A 19,333-nucleotide genomic window follows, 5' to 3' on the forward strand; every position below is an offset into this window, starting at 1 on the left:
TGTAAGGGCCTAAAGATTGTTTTTTATTTTTTGAAGATGCAAAAAGGTGTTTTTCAAAATCTGGAGGGAGTTGATTTTGTTGTTTGTGACTTTTAATGGACATATCAAATAATGTCCTTCCCATCTCATTCACCCACCGCGTCTACCTCTGTTTTAAAACAACAAACACCATAGCATCACGTGTTAACCGATTTTTTTTTATCTTCTTTGTTTGAAGATTTGATTTTGTTTGACTTTTGACTCAAACAGGCGAAATTAAAGAAAAGAGTTTAAAAAGAGCCAACCCCCCATTGCACTTCCTGGCTGAAGGGCCATGGAACGAATGTCAGCACCGTCGATAGGGGCTGTAAAGTCCAAAACTATAGTTTTTTTTACCCTACTTTTATCTGAAAATGCTCAGATTTGAAGCCACTCATTTAAAGAAAACTAGAGCACTAGTAATTCATATTGCATTCCACTTCTATAAACTTCAGTCTGAGGAATGGTAGTATCCCATGAAAATCAATTTGTATCGAGGGAGGGGTGTAATAGAGCATTCTTATTGACAACACTACTTGATTATTATTGTCGCATGAATTTTTCTCTTTCTAACTTTTTCTGAATATTTTTCTCGTATTTTCGTGCACTGATAATGTTTATGCTTGTAAACTGTTTAACCCAACACTTTGGACAAACTATTTAATAGAGAGGCGTTTTAAGAAAATTGCTATAATAGAACATTATAATAAAGTCTTAAAGAAAACGAATTTAAGCCAAAAAACATTCAAGCTATAGATATTTGATTCACTATTAATTTGTTGCTATTATATCTGGGAATGGCTTTATTCTTTTATTGGTTGAAACAGGTGCAGTATTGTTTTTGAGCTACTTCAATCAAAGAAATTTACATTTGGAATCTTGAATTTTCCTCTCTTGGGATTGATTGTTGGAAAATCTTATTTTTATTTTGATGTGTGAAAGAACAGGACTCATAGTGATATTAAGACACTAAGAGAGTAAGTCAATCAAATTTTCTTTGTGGTAGATGTCGTATAATGCGGGAGACAATATAGACATAAAAATTTAAATATCATATGCCTAAATATCATAAAGACGAAATATGGATAACATAAATCAGAACTTGAACTTGATATAATGCAGGAGACAATATAAACATATAAATTTAAATATCATATGCTTAAATATCATAAAGACGAAGTATAGATAACATAAATCAGAACGTGATAAAAGTGTACATTTGACAAGCAAATTTTATAAAATTAACATGCAACTTAAACTAACTTAATGAGCACGCATACGTATACGTATAATAAACTTAAAAATGACTAAAATAGAAATAACAAAAAAAAAAGTTTTATAAAGCTTATGAAACTGAATAATTGCTTATAAATTTAACTTAGCCTACTGCTTTCTCTTTGTGTTTCTTATTATTGGATGTTGTACGACTATAAAAGACCACGCCTTCCTCTCCTTTTGCATCAATTTCTACTCCGAACTTTTAACCAGATACTGGTCCAATGCTAAGATAAGTAGCAAAACTAAAACGGTGTTCTGTTTAGTATTATTAGCCTTATTCACGCCATTGTACAAACTAGAAATCCATATTGAAGTTATATTTGTCGCATATTATATTGCAGTTGAAAAATGGCACTCTTGTGTTATTAGCAATTTTTGCATTATCCATACTAGTGCCTAAGGTAAAAGGTAAAAAGGTAAAGGATACGGCATTAGACTTTACAGTCCCTACCGGCGGTGCTGATCTCCGTTTCTTGGCCCTTCAGCCAGGAAGTGCAATGGGGGGTTGGGGGCCAGCCATCCTGTGCTTTCGCACACCTTTCCTGTTTACCTTCCGCAGATTTCTCCAGGTACCCATTTAGGGCTGGGTCGACTCTGGCTAAGCTTACAGAGTCACGGCACTGACCCCCGTCCCAAACTGAAGAATTGGGTACACTGGGATTCGAACCCGCGTCCTCTCAGACAAAGGATCCCGAATCCAGCGCACCAACCAACTCGGTCAGGACTATTAACCCTCCAAGGTAGAGGGTTAATAAGTATAGTTAAGCGTAATGAGTTTGACTTAATTAATAGTTTAACTAAGACTCTTCACTAATCATTTTTAGATTAACGTTTAAATGAAATGGTCTAAGAAATAAGACTGTCTTAATCATTTAAAATGAATAATAGCCGCAGTTTTTTAATCACCCAAAAAAGTTTTTGTTAATGCCTTAATCTATGAAATTAGTCTTTTTGAATAACCTTTTTTGTTTTTAATTTAAAAAAAATTAATAATAATAAATAATAATAAAAATTAATATTTGTTTAATTTTATTACAATTAATTGTAATTAAATTAATAATTAATTTTTTACTTTTGACTTCTTATAATTATTAAATTTCAGCACCTGAAGACAATCAACTCGACGACCCATCAATTGACGACATCTGTAAGAAGCTACAGATGGAAGACCTGTTGCCAATATTTGTGAAGGAAAAGCTGGACTACAAGACATTGCTGCTATGCGCGGATTCTGAATTTAAAGATTTAGGATTAACAGTCGGTCAACGAGTTCGACTAAAAGTCTATCTCAGGGATGTTCACCGAAGAAGAATACGCCGAAAGGTTTATTGATTTTTTTAATTAATATTTTAATTAGTATTTTTTTAATAGTTTTTATTTATCCGTTATTAATATTAATAATAGTTATTAATATTTGAGAAATTTCCAAAAAAAGTTTTTTCAAAGAAAAGTATTGAGCAATATTAAAGATTAAGGCAAGTTGCAATAAAGTTCTATGATGATTTAAACTAAGAACGACTAGAAATTACTAATAAAGGATAAATGAAACCCGAAACAAACAAAAATTAAAATAAAAGTCATAAACTACATTATGATAACGAATAATGATATAGATGAACAAATAAATCCCCAAACGAGTAAATAATTCATAGTAATGCTTAAGTCAAACAAAAAACGAACATAAAATTACAAACGTGAGTTTGTCTAATGCACCCCACCCCCCTCAACCCTTAAACCCTCTAAAGCTTATTGTGTCATTTTGCTTTTATTAGAAACCTGAACGTTTTTTGAACACTCTGGTTTTATTTTTCAAATCATCAACGCAAAAAATAAATTACAATCACTACAATAATCAAGGTGGCTGGAAATAATTATTAAAAGCTTCTGTTTGGAAAGTTTTTAAAAATAGGATCTGTTTGTTTTTGATTGCCTATCTAAGTTATATTATTGGCTTATATTAAGAATATTTTTCAAGGTTGGTTTTCTGCTTAAGAATTAAAATATTGGATTATTAAATTATTAAATCGTGTAAGGTGATCTGAGTGTTGGTTTTGACTGTGTTCAGCATAATTATTGTATAAATTACATTCAGTTTGAAATCAAGTCTTAGGACGTTTGACATTCCCATCAACATTCCCTGTATGTTCAAACTAGCTAAGGGTTAGGAATACCCTTAGATATTCCTAAGAAGTTTCATCTTCATACCCTTAGCCGTCCCTGAGATATTGAAGGTGCGTTGTTTTGACAACCTGGATGCACATAAATTATTTTGATTTAGGTCGACATTCCCTGAAAGTTCAACTTTACCCTTAATTGTTCCTAAGAAGTTTCATCTTCATGCCCTTTGGCCGTGCATGAGGTATTGAAGGCACGTCCATTTGACAACCTGGACGCACATGGCGTCTTTTGATTTAATTTGACATTCCCATCAACATTCCCTGTACGTTCAACTTATTACCTTTAGCTATTCCTAAGAAGTTTCGTCTTCATATCCTTAGCCATCCCTGAGATATTGAAGGGCGCGTCGTTTTGACAACCTGGGTGCGCATAAATTCTTTTGATTCAGGTTGACATTCCCTGAAAGTTCAACTTGATACCCTTAGCTGTTCCTAAGAAGTTTCATCTTCATACCCTTAGCCGTTCCTGAGGTATTGAAGGCACGTCATTGTGACAACATGGACGCACATGGCTTCTTTTGATTTAGTTCGACGTTCCCATCAACATTCCCTGTGAGTTCAACTTGTTATCCTTAGCTATTACTAAAAAGTTTCATGTTCATACCCTTAGCTGTCCCTTGGATATTGAAGGCACGTCATTTTGACAACCTTGATCCACTTAATGTCTTTTGATTTAGTTCTGCATTCCCTGAAAGTTCAATTTAATACCCTCAGCTGTTGCTAAGAAGTTTCATGTGCACACCCTCAGCCGTCCATGATATATTGAAGGCACGTCATTTTGACAACCTGGATGCAAATAATATCTTTTGATTTAGTTCCACATTTCCCTCAACATTCCCTGAAAGTCATGACATACATATATGTTTATGTCATAGATATATAGGCTAGCTACTTTAGCCTATAGTCAGTTAGGTAATAATAGTTTTTGTATAAATTATTGGTGCTTTGGGAAAATATTGGTAAGACTGCTGATTCAGATCTACTTTATGGTATTTTGAATAATTAACCTAGTTAGATACTTATTATCACTTGTTTATTTACATTATACTTAGCTTAGCTCCAATTAATTATTCAGAGTGCATTTTCATTATGATTTTCCATTGAATGACTATATATTGAAGAATAAAATGTCTGAAAAAATTGGTTTGGTCCCTTTTTCTAGGGCTCTAATAAAAGAAAGGTAAAAATAGCTGTCTTGTTCTACGATTGCCTAAAATAAAGCCTCTAGTGTTTGTTAAATACCTTTTTTGGGATTTTTCATTGAAAATTCCTCTTTTAGTATCTTCATTGAAAAACAACAAAATTTTCCACCACCCCCTTAACTTTGAAAAACAGTTTTTGCCCCTGCCCCTCACTCTGCTTTTTTTTTATTTGACTATGAGCCGGTAAACGGACCTCTGGGGCTCTGTCGTGGTAATTTGGCAAAAATGGCTACGTCTCGTTTATCGGTTAAGATGAATGGCTACCAAAAATCGGCTGTTGCGTCAATTGTGGGAAGGGCATTGGGACGTTTGTACCCCTCCCCTTTCCCACAGACTGATCAATGCATTTTTTGGGGTTTTCATCAAAAAATTCCAGTTTTTTGTATTTTATTGAAAATATTGAAAAATTGCGCCACCTAGATTTTGAAAAGCACATTCGCCCCCCCCCCCCTACATTGTTGTGAATTGACTTCACTGTTTTTATTTGTCGAGCTGAGTCTAAACAAAAAACTGGGCGTCCTTGAATGTGGTGGGAAGAGGTTGTAATAAAGGAAGCATGAACGTCATGGCAGGGAGTAACGAATGAATCTCTGAGCAGAATAGAGTGGTGGAAGAGGAGCGTTATTTTGACCTTAGTTGGCCTTGTTCTGTGAGAGCTGTCGGTGACAGAAGTAGCGGTTGGCATTTTTCAATGTGACTTAGTATTTTAAAGGCTCAGAATATTCTAGCATTATATGATTCTTCAGTTGATTTTCTCTTCAATTAAAGCATTGTTTTTAGATTTCATTAGGAAATTATAATCACAACATTTTAACAGACTGAAGCCGGACATGAAGTTCGTGGCTATAACTGTAACTGGACATCAGCCGGGACTGGACAGCCATCTATCGAATACCCGACAATTGAGTTTGAAACTGCAAGTTTCTTCGCAATGGGATCACCGATAGGTTAGTATTGTTCCACCCTTTTTTCTTCGGTTTTTGCATACGTTTAAAACATTTTTTTTACATTTTCATACATTTTTAAATATCTTACTGTATGCAATACTACGCACATGCTTTTCTTATATTTTGTATACGTGTATACGTTGTATACGTGTATACGTGTATACGTTGTATACGTGTATATCCTGAATGCATGCTTGGTACAGCATTTTTGCTGTACCAAGCACAAATGCATTTTTGATGAAGAGTGCTCTGATGCAGATTCTTCTTGAACAAGTGTCGTTGTAAATCCCGAGTAGGTCACTTTTCTTGTCTATTTTAAGGGCATTTTATATCGCAGACCTAATTTAATCAATAATTTGAATAAATGTATTTAAATTATAACTTTTTAGAAATGCTTTTAGCTTCATATGCACTAAAAAGAAGTGAAAAATTTCGTTTTCTGTTCTCTGGAAATTCTGCTCACAAAGTGACTGGACAATTTAGATTAGTCTGAGAAAATGTTAGGGTCACCGTATCGAAATGATTGAAGTGCCCTAAAGAACATTCTTAAATCGCAGATCCTTCTTGCAGAACTTTTCACATTTTCTCCCTGTAGCTTTGGACAAAGTTTATCAGTAGTTTTATTTTAAATCCTGATAAACTAAATATAGTTTCAGTTGCAAAGGATTTTTTAAATAAAAATAAAAACACAAAGAGAACTACCTTTGGTATTTAAAAGCATAAAGAATCACGAAAAATATACATTTACGGACGAAATGTAGGGAAAGTCAAACGTAAATATTATGCATGAGAAAAATCATCTTTTTCTTTCCTTTTCATTCTCGAATAGAACACATTATAACCAAGGCCATATCTAGTGGGGGGGGGGGAGTTAGGGATTCATATGATTAATAATGTGTCTAATTTTATTAGCTAGGGTATGTTCAACTCCCAAGTGTAACTTCTATGATTCGTCAATCGCAGAGAAGATTTATGGTAGAAGGTTTTGAAATTTGGAAAATATGAAAAATTGGAATAGCAATTTTCCTACCATAATAGTTAATCTAACATAGATACAAAGACATAATTACAGTGAAAATGCTTGGAAATGAATGGATGCTGATGTTTACTTTTCAAAGCAAGTTCTCGCCATTTAAATTCGTCGATTCTACTGCGAAATTGTAATGTTAAAACCAACGAAGGAAAAGCGCGACACCTTGGCTTCCCTCTTAGGGATGACTGACGCCATAGTCTTTGGATCAATTATTGGCTTTCGCTTCTTCTTATATTTGAACATATACGGTCTGTGTTTCTAAATATTCAAACTGTTTTGACAATTTTGGCTGTTTGGCTGTGTATTTGGTGTCATACATTGCCTATTACATCTATTTTATAAAATTCATGACGCTGAAGCGTGTGCTTTTGCTAATTGTCTTTTGTTCTCTTTGTTAGTATTTGTGTTAGTGGCCTTGCTCCTTCTTTAAAAATAGATGAAAGAAGTGAACATGTCTGGTGATTTCTCTTCAGTTATTTCCAGTAATCGCTTGAATACTTTTTATATTGTCTAAAATTGGACTTTCAAGTCTTGTTGGATCTTCAGGAATTAGTTTGTAATTTTTTTTACATGCTCTTTAATAACTTTTAGTGAATTAAAGCTATTAAGTTAAAGTCAAGTTCAACAATTTTTTTTTGGGATGGATAATTTGGGGCAAATCTTTCAATAAAGGATGGAAGCAGTTGTTTCCCTCTCGGATTCTCCTTCTTCTGTTTTAATTGTTATACGCTTTTTGCAGATTTTTTTTTCGTTGTTGTATCACTCCAAATACCATTTAATGAAGAACATGTCTTCTTTGTACTTTTAGCTATGTTTGTCGCTGTTCGGGGGATAGAAACTTTGGGGCCCGACTTTAAGTTTCCATCATGCCCAAAGATGTATAACATTTTTCATCCGCATGACCCCATAGCGTATAGGGTAGAACCCCTTATTGATCCTCGAATGGCATCCATTCCCCCCGTTTTGATGCCTCATCATAAAGGAAGGAAGAGATTTCATCGAGAAATTCAAGAAACTGTTTCCAAGTTTACGGCTGATATTAAACAGAAATTTTGGGATGGCTTGAAAACTACTATATCAGCTGTTCAGAGCTACACGCCTATATCGAGAATCCCTGCTATAAGCAATTTTGTTGGAAGCATGGAGCCTACACAGAAAGTGGACGACCCGATTCAGGTATGCTATTCGATCGTTGTGTTCCCATTTTAACTCTCGAACTCTTACCTCTGCTTGCCTATTGAATATATCAGGAATCCAATAAATGTTCTATTCTCTTCTTTGTTTTGTTAATTTCACCCGCCAAGATTAAAGACATGATAAAACTTTATTCCCTAATAGTTATCGCTAGCTGTATGTAAGCTGAGTGATCCATTTGATTCATTTCGAGAAATGCGGGTTTGAAGATTTTCGGCCGTTAATGATAGCGAAGAAAAATTTATCTTCGAAGCTTGGACATTCTGTTGACACAGTGTGGGGAATTTTTTTTCAAAAAAAAAAAAATTCTTCAGAAGTCACAGAAAAAAATTTATTTTTGGGAAACAAATATAAGATCCAGTTTTTTAAAGAAAAAGATCTATTTATCCACGTTGAAAAAGAAACTTTTAACTTGTCTAGAAAAAAAGCTATGTTTATATATAAAAAATCAAAAAATTTGATACGTCACGACAACTTTAGAAACTGGTTCTAAGTGAACGAGCCAGTTTTTCATATAAGGTTCTTGTCATTTTGTGTACTTTTTATATTATTTCTCGATTAAAGTACGAAAGTCTATTAAAACAAAAATTTCAGGAAATCATCCCAAAATTAGTATTTGGCATTCGAGATCGACTCTTCCAGTAATATTTCCAAGAAATCCAGAAGATATTCAGAATCCTCTGGCTCTCAGAGAGATAATTTAGTGTTCTGCAGGAGTATGACATACAATGGGTCTGAATGTGTTCATTTTCCCAATTAGTATAGTTTTGTATTGTCACCATGTACAACAATAAGAAAAAACGGTTGTATTTTTTGTGTATACCTACTGGAAATTTTTACAAATTTTATGGCAGCTTTTCTGCCCAGTTTCATGATTCCCATACCCAAGAAAAATTTTGAGTTAAAGAGCAAAAAGAAAAGAAAAGCGAAGGCAGTAGTGTTTCTCTGCAACACGATGAAGTTTTATTATTTTAATTGGTCGAGTGTTAACTTACACAACCATTTATATCTTAAAAAGATAAGAAAAATTGGGAATTCAGTTGAATGAGAAAGATATCCATTTGCAGTCATACAAGTAATGTTATAGTTCTGGCTTGATGAATGGATGGATCTGAACCTATTGAATTCATTAACATATACATCTTGTCATTACGGTGGAAGTTACAACTGTAGCTTTGTCGTAAAATCATGTTTTTCTCAATGAATATAATAAACATTAAGAGCTTAAAATTCATAAATTTAAAATATTCAAACAGCGGAACTATAAAAAAATATACCGAAAACTTTTATAGGGACCATACATCTGGGCCATAAAGTCTTCAAATTTTTATGGTTTTTCTGAAATACAGATTCATCCATCAGCGGCTGCTGTTGCAACCTTCAAAAATAATTATTTCCAAGTGCGCTTAGCTTTAGCCCTCCTCCAACCGTAATGGAAAAAAATATAGCCCAAATTTTATATACTCATTACTACTACTACTGCTGCTGATAACTCACTGCAGCGCCAAGCCGCCTCAGGACAACATAGCTACGCATGCTCCTCCTCCTCCACCGCTACTTATTCAAAGCCTTCATCTCTTCACCCTTCAAGAGGTTGCGATATCCGTTAAATCTTTCCTTTCAGCCTTTTTCAGCATTCGGGATGACCTGCTTTTCCTTTGTCCCAAAATTGTTGGTCGGAAAGGACGGTCTTTGGCGATCTGTCATCGTTCATCAAATATGCTCATTGCGCGAGTTTTTTCCTCTCAGCACTTCTTTGCTGTTTGGTGTTAAATTAATATAAAGAAAAGGGTCGTGCTATCAAGATGCAGTTAGTAGACAATTAAGGCTATATATTATCCACTTGGGGGTAGGGATAAGTGATCGCACAATTAAAAATGATATAATTAAGTATTTTAGAATAATATTACATGATATATAGGACCATAGTTAATACAAAAAATATAACATTATTCAAATTATAAACAAATTCACACCCTTAAATTCAGATTAAATCACAAATTATAAAAGAGAAACAGGTTTCTCCACAAAAGGTGTAAAAGGTCGTGATGCAGCTATTAGTTATATATTTCGTCTTGCTACTTAAATATTTAAAGTAGGCGTGGTTAGATGTTAAAGCAGGCGTGGTTGAAATTTAAAAGTAGGAATGGTTAGAAAACCCATTTTTGTTATCTCGAAAAGACGAATGAAAGCCAATGATTCCAGATACTGTTTTTTCATCTTATTAATCTGTTCGTTTGGTTGTATTATCTTTTACGTTTAAACTATCATAAACTATCACGTTTAAACTATTATTCAATCAGTATGTAGAAAAATACTATTTTTCTTTTTTTTTCTTTTCCGAATTTTGGTTGTCTTGTATACGGACCATGATTAATACAAAAAATTAAGTCACAAATAAATTACAGGAAATGATTCCTATGAATGATACCTGTACCCACAAACTTGCCCAACTTCTTAATCTCCGTAAAGCTTCACTTAATATTACATCCACCCATTTCTCCCTTGTATTCCATCCTGGAAAATTTCTTCTCCCAGATCATTTAATCATTGACAAAACCCAAAAACTGAATTAGAGTTTTAGATGTTTCCGAACATTTTCCAGGATTCTATAGTGTTTCTTTATGGAGAGTGGAACCACTAAATATTTACCTTTGTTCGTTTCTAGCTTCAGTCAGGTTCATCTACCAGCGGATTGGTGAAGGATGCACAGGATGCATTTCTTGACGAAGGTTTTGCTGAATTCAGAGGATCGGACGACCCAGCAATTGTCAATATGCATGTCGGGGCTTTAAACGAAGGCAGACGTATTGATTATGTTCTTCAAGAGGGTCCTTTAGAAAGTGTTGGTGAATATGTTTTTGCAATGGCGTCTCATGTTGGATATTGGTAAGTTGGCTGTCTCACCTTTGTTCTTCCTCTCCATTCTTTCTCTTTGTTTTCCTTGCAAATTTTTTACTTGTTTAATCCAGTTTTGCGATGACATCTTATACTGGGTGTTTTTAGCTTCATCTTTGTTCCATTTCAATCTAGGTAGCTACTGATAACAAAATAATGTAAAAAAAAAATCCGTAACAATCTATTAACAACCCTGAATCTTTATGTCGATCTGTCTCGAGTTATTTCAGACCTTTAAAAACAGTACGTCTTCAGTATTACTGAAAATTAATATCTATTCTACACAATTTTCGTTTAAATCTCATAGGTTGAATACTTCTTTTATATCTAGGCCAAATTACAAGCTCTAGTAACAGACGAATTTTGCAATTCTCAGGTGTTTTCTGTGGGGTTTAAAACTATCAAAATTTATAGTAGTTGTTTTTTTCGCAACAGTTGAAATAAATCATTTTTAAATAAAAGACGAATTGCCTCGCAACTCAGGTCACACTTACTTCCAGGGCCATATCCAGGAGGGTGGGATGTTACTTGGTCTGAAAAAATCCCCACACCACACCCCCGGAATTTTTGTCCAACCCTTATAAAGTAATAAAAATACATGTGCACATATTGTGTTGCGAAAGCAACACTTTGGTTTTGTCCGTTTTGTTTTGTTTTTTTTACTATGCCGCCGATGTCGGCTTATTCCTGGAAACTGGTGCTAACCTGTGCGGTTTTTACGGAAAGTGTGGATCTCAGGCCGGATTGATGAATATGGCATTACATTTTGGAAAGCTCTGCAGAACTCTTGCCTGGGGCCAAAAAGGATGGTTTTTGCTTGTCCACGAGCCAGAGCCTATGGTGTGCGAAGTGAAGTTGAGTTATGTGGCCTATGTCAGAGAGGAGTATCTGAAGTTGTGCAGCCAAGCTTTCGTTTCATCAAACCATGTTTCTGCTTCCGAGTGGAAAGCTCCGTTCTAGCAGGCAAGTAGGCAGGCACCACTTTCAGATTGAAGATGGACTAAAATCTATAAGTGTTAAATATATGCGGCAGTTACCCGGCCCCACAGCCAATATATCTTCTTTGAGTTATAAATAGAAAAATTTATAGAAGCAAAAAAGCGGCATTTTCCCACGGGTCCTAAAGTGCTGCCGTGATTTTGGCTGGGTTTATCACTGGTTTTTTTGGACTTGGGATTGAGGTAGAGAAATGTTATCATATGCACCTTTTAAACTTTAAAAGTTCTGTCATTGCTAAAGAAATTGGAGCTTATCCTTTGCTCCTTTCTAAGTGGGGACGTTAGAAAGTTGGCCTACGACAAAAAAAAATCAACTTTTGAACTAAGACAGATAGAATTTGTCGATAGCTCTTGATGAACTGATCAAAGAATATGTCATCCATTTTTTGGTACAAAAATTCCTTCATGAGATATACTAGTTTGAAATTTTCAAGGGGTTGACAACTTCAGTATTAGGGTGCACACTGAAACCAAAAATAAGCCGATACCAATTGTGAGACATGTAGGTGACTTGTAAGGAAAGGTCGGCTGTTAGCTCATACTCATCTTCGGCAGTGAGGGGTTTGCAAATTTTGCTATTTGATATACATATTATTTGTTTCCAGTGTATTTGATGGCAAGACCGAGTTGTATCCAGTGGTAAGACATGTAGGGGACTTGTAAGTAATAATCGTCTGTTAGGCTTCAATCATATTTAGTGAAGAGGGGTTTGTAACTTTTGCTAGTTGGTGCAGCCTATCCATACTCATTGTAACCTAGAATTAAATGTTTACGCAATGGGTACAAACGATAACGTAAAACAACGAGGCAGTTTCGTAATAATTAATAGAGTGTCATCTATGGTATTTTGATCCTGAAAAGTTACGGATAGCTTTATAATACCAACTAGATTATATAAGACATTGTTCCAAGTCTTGATCCGTCACGATGTCTACGATTGAAAAGGATAAAGTTCAACTGGCTGCAAAGTCAATTTAGTCCCTTCTTTCGATATTCTTTTGTTATTGTTGTTTTTTCAACGCTGAGGAATAGCCTTTGATCATGTGATTACTGATCGCGTTCTTCTTTGAACATAACGTTTTAAAATTTTCGATAGGTTGACAACTTCAGCGTTTAACCGATAGCAAGAAACAAAACCAAAGTGTTGCTCTCGCAACACTTCATTCGGCGAAGCCGGACAAAGGTTGCCGCAACACTTCACGTTGCTCAGGCAACGTAGGTCTAGTTTTTGTTGCGTTCTGTAAAGTTATTTTTCGATCATCTTTGTTCTTTCAATTTTTCTTATTTTTTCAGCAATTTTTATTTGTTTAATCCATGATTCTGTCGGGTAATGGTAAATTGATTTTCTCACCTTTTGTTCTTTTTCTTAATTCTTCCTCTTAGTTTTATTCACCATTTTTATTTGTTTATGACCAATTTCTTTTCAGTGACTTTCTCCTATTTAACTTCTTCTGTTTCTCTTAATTTGTTTATCTTCTTTTTTTCCTTTTTGTTCTATTTACTTTACTTTTTTATTTTATTTTTTACGTATCCTCTTTCTTTTCTTTCTATTCAAATAAAACAAAAGTATCTTCACTTAAAGTGTAAGGTCAGAGACACTGGGAAAACGATCTCAAGAACAAGGAGATCAATAGAACTCAGGGAGGTGGAAATAGGAATTTTGTAAAGAAACTGGGAAAAATCAATTATAGAATAGAATAGAATCGGTTTTATTTGCACAATCTCTCGTAGTCATAAAACTAAATGGCGCTTGTGCTTACAAAAGAAGGATTAAATCAAACGACGAAAAAATCCGAAGACGAACAGGATTAAATCAACAATTGTTATACTTTGATACAAAGAAAGGGATGAATGAGTTGGAAAAACGATTTGTGCGTGAAGGAGGTGCTGCTAATCCGTTAATGTTCTTCGACCTAGTACTTCGATGTTTCCCTAAAACTGGTGATAGTATCGATCTGTGTTTATCACTTCTGAGAAGATATTGGCCAAATTCAAGGATCAAACTGTGACGACGCTCTTGAAGAGAGGGAATTTGTAAAGTGGATAATGCTAACTTATATTCAGTAAAAGCATCGCACAATATTACTTTGACTGCTCTCTTTTGTATTGACTCAAGCTGGTCACTTAGGTATATAGTGTTTTTGACTTGTGGGCCCCATGCGGGACATGCATACTCTAAAATTGGTCGGATGTAAGTGAGATAGGCTATCCTTAGTTGTGCCACTGAGAAACCAAATCGACGCATTAGTATAAGTGTCCGCATCGCACTGTTTGCCTTTTTGATAATTGTATCAACATGAAGGCTGAAAGAGCAGTCGATGCTAAACTTGACATCAAGCACTACTGCCGAAGATTCACTAGGATAAGGAGGAGGAGGGTACACAAAAGTCTCTCTTCAGGGGAGTCAAGCGAAGGATTTTAGTCTTTCCTTCGTTGATTTGGAGGCTGTTCGCAGTACATTCATCTTTGAAGTTGTTGATTATTTCGTTACAGAATTGGGGAACAGCCTCAGACTTCTCAACAATGTACTTCAGTAGGACTGACAAGTCGTCTACATACTTAAATCTTTCTTCATAGCCGGAAAGGATGAAACTTATCACTGCCAAAAACAGTAGACTAGCGAGCATAATACCTTGTGGGGCTCCGCATGTAAGCTCGACCCATTCGGAGTCGGTATCTCCTGGGAAAAGACTGTAAACGCACTGATAGCGGGCTTGTAAAAAATTGATCACTAAAAGGAGAATATGTTTGTGCGCACCCATGGTGCGTAGATTTGTGATAGCAACGGAATGGCGAATAAGATCGAAAGCCTTTCGGTAGTCTACGAGGAGAAGGTTGACTATAGCAGTTCCTCGGTCGAGCCACTCGACAATGAGATGGTACATCCGTACTAAATAAACAGTTGTGCTGCTGCCTCTTAAGAATCCATACTGATACGGGTCTAGATGTGCAGAGACCTGTGACTTAAGTTTGCGGTAAATAAACGTTTCTTCCACTTTATAAAGGTTCGGAGTTATTGATATAGGCCGGAGTTAATCACAAGATTTTGGTACAAATGTCAACAAAAAAAGAATTGACTTCATTAGCTGAGGTCAAGGTACCGTCCTCTTTGAGCAGCCTTAGATCTCTGAGTGTTTACCGGTAAGTCTTTTTACTGAGAAATGCCATTTGTGGGGGTCTATTGTGAGTAAGGGAGTAATTTTATCCCTCACATACTGCCTCTTGGCGCGCTTGTTCAGTTTAACAATATGATTACGCCACTTGGCTGAAGCGACGGTATCACCAGGGATATGAAGGCGACAATGGGTTTTTATTAAATTCTTTAGATCATTGGCTATCCACGGTTTATCAGTGTCACTCAGAGTAATGTCTTTTACGGGGAAACAAGTCTGAAACTGCTCCTGAAGCAGAGTATTCAGCTTATTGACTTTGATATTAATATCCTGTTTAGAGCAAATGTCCTCAAACTGATAATTACCGATCAAGCGACCAAATGTAGATATCGAGTCCTCAGTAAGTGGTCGCACTGTATATTTGACTCGTTTTGGCTTCGGAATTGCCGAACTAGCTTCCCAGAAGATGTTAAAGTGATCAGAATTCAGAGGGGGTCCTAGGGATCTCGGTGCGTAATAAAAGTCTGTCAACTTTGTAAAAATCAAGTCAAGTGAGCTGCCACTTTGATGGATAGGTATTGTAACGGATTGTCGCAAATCTAAAATATTTGAAACCCATTGCCTATTAGTTTGATTAAAGTCTCCGGCAATAACAGAGCCAGGAGAGACATACTTGCGGCGCATTTTGTCTACGAAAAACTGAATGTGTTCAATCAAATCTTTCCTGTTTTTAGCGCTTTCAGGATAATAGACCGAAGCAACAATTAAACATGAAAATATTTTTGATAAAAGTGCAGGTTTGCATTCGGTCCATAATATTTCGTGGTCGGAGTCAATAGGCTCACTTAACCACTTTGAGGGTCGGTCATTACGATCATAAAGTCCAACGCCTCCTCTTCGACGATTCAAGCCACGATCGCGACGCGTATTGAAGTAGCTTGCGTAACCTTTGATGCGCGCCGATTCGTCAGAAGTGTCCCAACATTCGCTTATTATTATTATTATTGAGGCGTTGTTCTGCCTGGCAATAACTTCAAGTGCATCAGTTTTGTTGTTCAAAGATGTAGCGTTACACACAAGTATATTTGGCAACTTACGTTTAGCTAAAGGACGTTCGGGCTTAAGAACGGGCGGGCTGTCCTGGATGGGGCACACGGGGGTTTCGTCAAATCTCTTCAGATTCGGTATTTTAGGTGTTCTGGATATCTTGATTTTCACCGGGTTTCGCTCAAACACTTGTTTTGGTGAAGGACAATAGTCACGGCTTGTCACTAGTACCGAAATAACACACCCCGTACGCCTTCTCCTTTCATTTTTCCCTGCCCGGCATCCACGTTTCTTTCCTGTCGGATTATTTCCATTGGCGGACGATGCGCTGCCTGTGACTTCTCACAATAAATGCAATGCAGTTAGCGTAGTCAAGATAGATGGCGCCAAAAAGGTGGAATGGAAACGCAACTTCATTAAGTCAGGGACATTTTTGGCACAGCGACGGATTCAACAGGAGTGATTCTGGTATTCAAAAATAGAGCGAAAAAAACTGCACAAGTCAACAAAAACTTTATGCAAAACTGCATAAAGGAATGTTTCGGCTATATAACAAATATCTCGAATACTTCATCTTTATATCTCATAGTGACGGAGTGACCAGTTCAATTAGTAAGGCTACTTGTTTTAGTTTTTTTAGCTTTTTTTTGAAGCGGTAACATTTTTTCTCTGACAAGCTGAATGAGTCAAGACTAGCCTATCCGAATGAGAAAAGCCTTGCGAGCCTAAATAAAGTAGAACCGAGATAGTTTGTAGTTACGTCTAAAGTGTTTTTTTTTTATTTTGATGTGAAGTTTTAACTAGAAAAAATTTACTCAAAAATAATTGAGGTGATATTGAATATATTGCACTTATCAGTTCAAAGATTCTACAGCCTGCAAAGGAGGGGGAATATAAGGGAGATTATGTTCACAGGGATTATTCCAAAGTAAGGCGTAATTTCCACCTGTTACCGAAATGGTCGATCCCATCCGAGCAAGTCTAAAAGATACTGTTACGTCTAAAGGCTGCTCTACGTGTGTAGTTAAGGCCTTTAGGCACAACAGTTTTTATAACAATTTGTCAGTTACAATATTACAAAACCTGGACGTTCGGACATTAAAAAATGGGTGGGAGATTCGCCTGTTCCCCCTCAATTGTTGCCCCTGTGTTGCATGTCCAGGGAACATGTAAAGCAGTAATTGGCATTTTTCGACAGAACAAGCAGTTGCAGCTCTTTTATTAGAAATAAATGATTGTTTAGATGATGATTTCCATGTGGCTACTGTTTTCTATGATATAAAAAAAAGCATTTGACACTTTAAATCATGAAATTCTTCTTGACAAAATGATAAATTCCGGCATAAGAGGGAAAGGATTGCAAATTATTAAATCATACCTATGCGGACGCAAAATCACAGTAAATGTCGGTGGAAAAATGACTAATTTAAAAAGTCTTATTGATATTGGTGTCCCCCAAGGCTCAGTATTAGGTCCACTTTTATTTTTGATCTATATTAATGATCTTCCCCGAGGTTTGCATGAGAATATTAGCCATTCAGTTCTATTTGCAGATGATACAGCTATAACAGTTAAAGCTAGGGATTCATTGACATTGATCGAAAATCTGACTATAAGTGTTACCTCAGTTAATCGATGGTTTGTTTCTAATAAACTAGTACCGAATTTTAAGAAAACTAATTTTATGCTTTTTGGTCGTTCAAAACGTTCCACTCGAGAGATTTCTTGTGAAGAGCTACAGGTTGGTGATAAAAAAATTTGTAGGGTCCAATCATATCGTTATTTAGGAGTTTTTCTTGATTACCTTTTGTCATTTCATAATCATATTGAGTATTTAAGATTAAAACTTGCTCAAAATATTGGGTCGATGTACCATGCGAAGAATATTTTTCCTTTTACCATTTTAAAAATAATTTACCACTCTAATCACTTCTTATTTGAATTATTGCTCAGTTGTATATCTTAATACATTTTGGAAGCATATAAAACCCTTACAGGTACTACAAAATAGGGCAATAAGAATGCTTGGAAATTTCTTACATCGACCTTCAAAACTTGAAAATGTTTCGGAAACTAAAACATTATTCCTCTTCTTAAATTTGTTGTATTTAAATGATATACGAACATTAAATTCTTCCATATGGCATTTTCAAATCCAAAATTCTAAAAATTATTTCTATGACAAATCTCTGTTAATCTTACTTCCTCGTTCGGATTGTCGGAGGTGTAGGATGTATCAAATTGCTTTTGTAAGCTCTGAAAGGTCAAGGTTTTCGATTAGATACCAAATATCCTTCATTGCTAACAATCATAAGCTGAATGATAAAATTCTGTTTGATCCATCCCAAAAATCTCAGCAAAAATCTCAGCTAAATTTAAAAAAGCAAATATTAAAGATTGTTTGCTAAAATTTTGATTATTCGCCATTGATGATGGAAATTTAAATTATTTGATCTTCTTATTTGTACAATCACAAGTAATTTAAGTATAATGAGTCTTCTCAATTCTGGTAAGGATAAAACCCCAGTTACTCGTCTACGAGGGGTGTATCAAATACCATGTAGTTGTGGAAATTATTACATTGGTCGAACCCACCAAAATTTAGGAACAAGATTACAGCAACACAAAGAAAGTATTGAAAAAATATTACAATCTAAAAATAACTCCATTTAAAGAAAACACACTCAACCCTATGTACACAAAATTAATTATAGAAAATAAGCTTATTCAAAATAAAACAAAAATAGGAACGAATAAAAACAAGCCCAATCCCAAAAGAACTACAAGATTAGCTTCAGAGAAGGCAAATATCGCAATAAGAAATTATTCCAATTTTTAATAAATACAGCTAGTGAAATGAATGAACCTTTTTAGCTTGTAAAATGTTAGCTTTTATCACGCAGTCTTGGCTGAACTTTTCGTTAAGAAGTAATGATGCCAAGGCTATTTAGAAAAAAAATGGATATTTAACTGATAACTTTTATTGTAAGTGTTTTATTGTTTATTATTTTCTTTGCTGAAGACGGCCCTTAGATATAGGGCCGAAATATTCGAATATGTTTTGTTGGTTCAATGTCTTGGGAAAAAAGTCCTCATTATTCTCTCTTTTGTTGTTGCATCCTTCCTTCCTGAGTAAACAAATTCTATATCACCTAATTTCATGCTTCTTACCCCTGGGATATGAGTTTCTGAAACCCCTAATAAGTCCAGTTCGGATCGTCTGAATTCGTCAATCAACATGTCGATACAATAGTCATTTTTTAACGTCATAACATTCCAAGCTCCAATTTTCATGCTCTTTAAATCATTGAAATTATTTTGGCCTCAGGAAAAGCATTAATTTCGGATACCAGTACAGGATGGGGATCAACATATCTTCTTAAGTAGACTCTGGAGCGCTTCCGCCGGCCTGGAACTGGACAGCAAGA

General features: G+C 35.4%; 1 protein-coding gene across 6 annotated transcripts in view; it reads left to right on the plus strand.

The window, feature by feature from the left end:
- Positions 1–19,333, plus strand: part of LOC136026291 (phospholipase DDHD2-like) — a 125,313-nt gene that overhangs the window by 94,706 nt on the left and 11,274 nt on the right. For all 6 annotated transcript variants that reach the window (XM_065702694.1, XM_065702698.1, XM_065702697.1 and 3 more), the window contains 4 exons: positions 2,399–2,619; positions 5,493–5,622; positions 7,464–7,831; positions 10,518–10,738. In XM_065702694.1, coding sequence (XP_065558766.1) covers positions 2,399–2,619; positions 5,493–5,622; positions 7,464–7,831; positions 10,518–10,738 — 940 coding nt within the window. The remainder of the gene's footprint in view (positions 1–2,398; positions 2,620–5,492; positions 5,623–7,463; positions 7,832–10,517; positions 10,739–19,333) is intronic.

Source organism: Artemia franciscana, chromosome 4 (genome assembly GCF_032884065.1).
Source record: "Artemia franciscana chromosome 4, ASM3288406v1, whole genome shotgun sequence".
Taxonomy (NCBI): Eukaryota; Metazoa; Arthropoda; class Branchiopoda; order Anostraca; family Artemiidae; genus Artemia; species Artemia franciscana.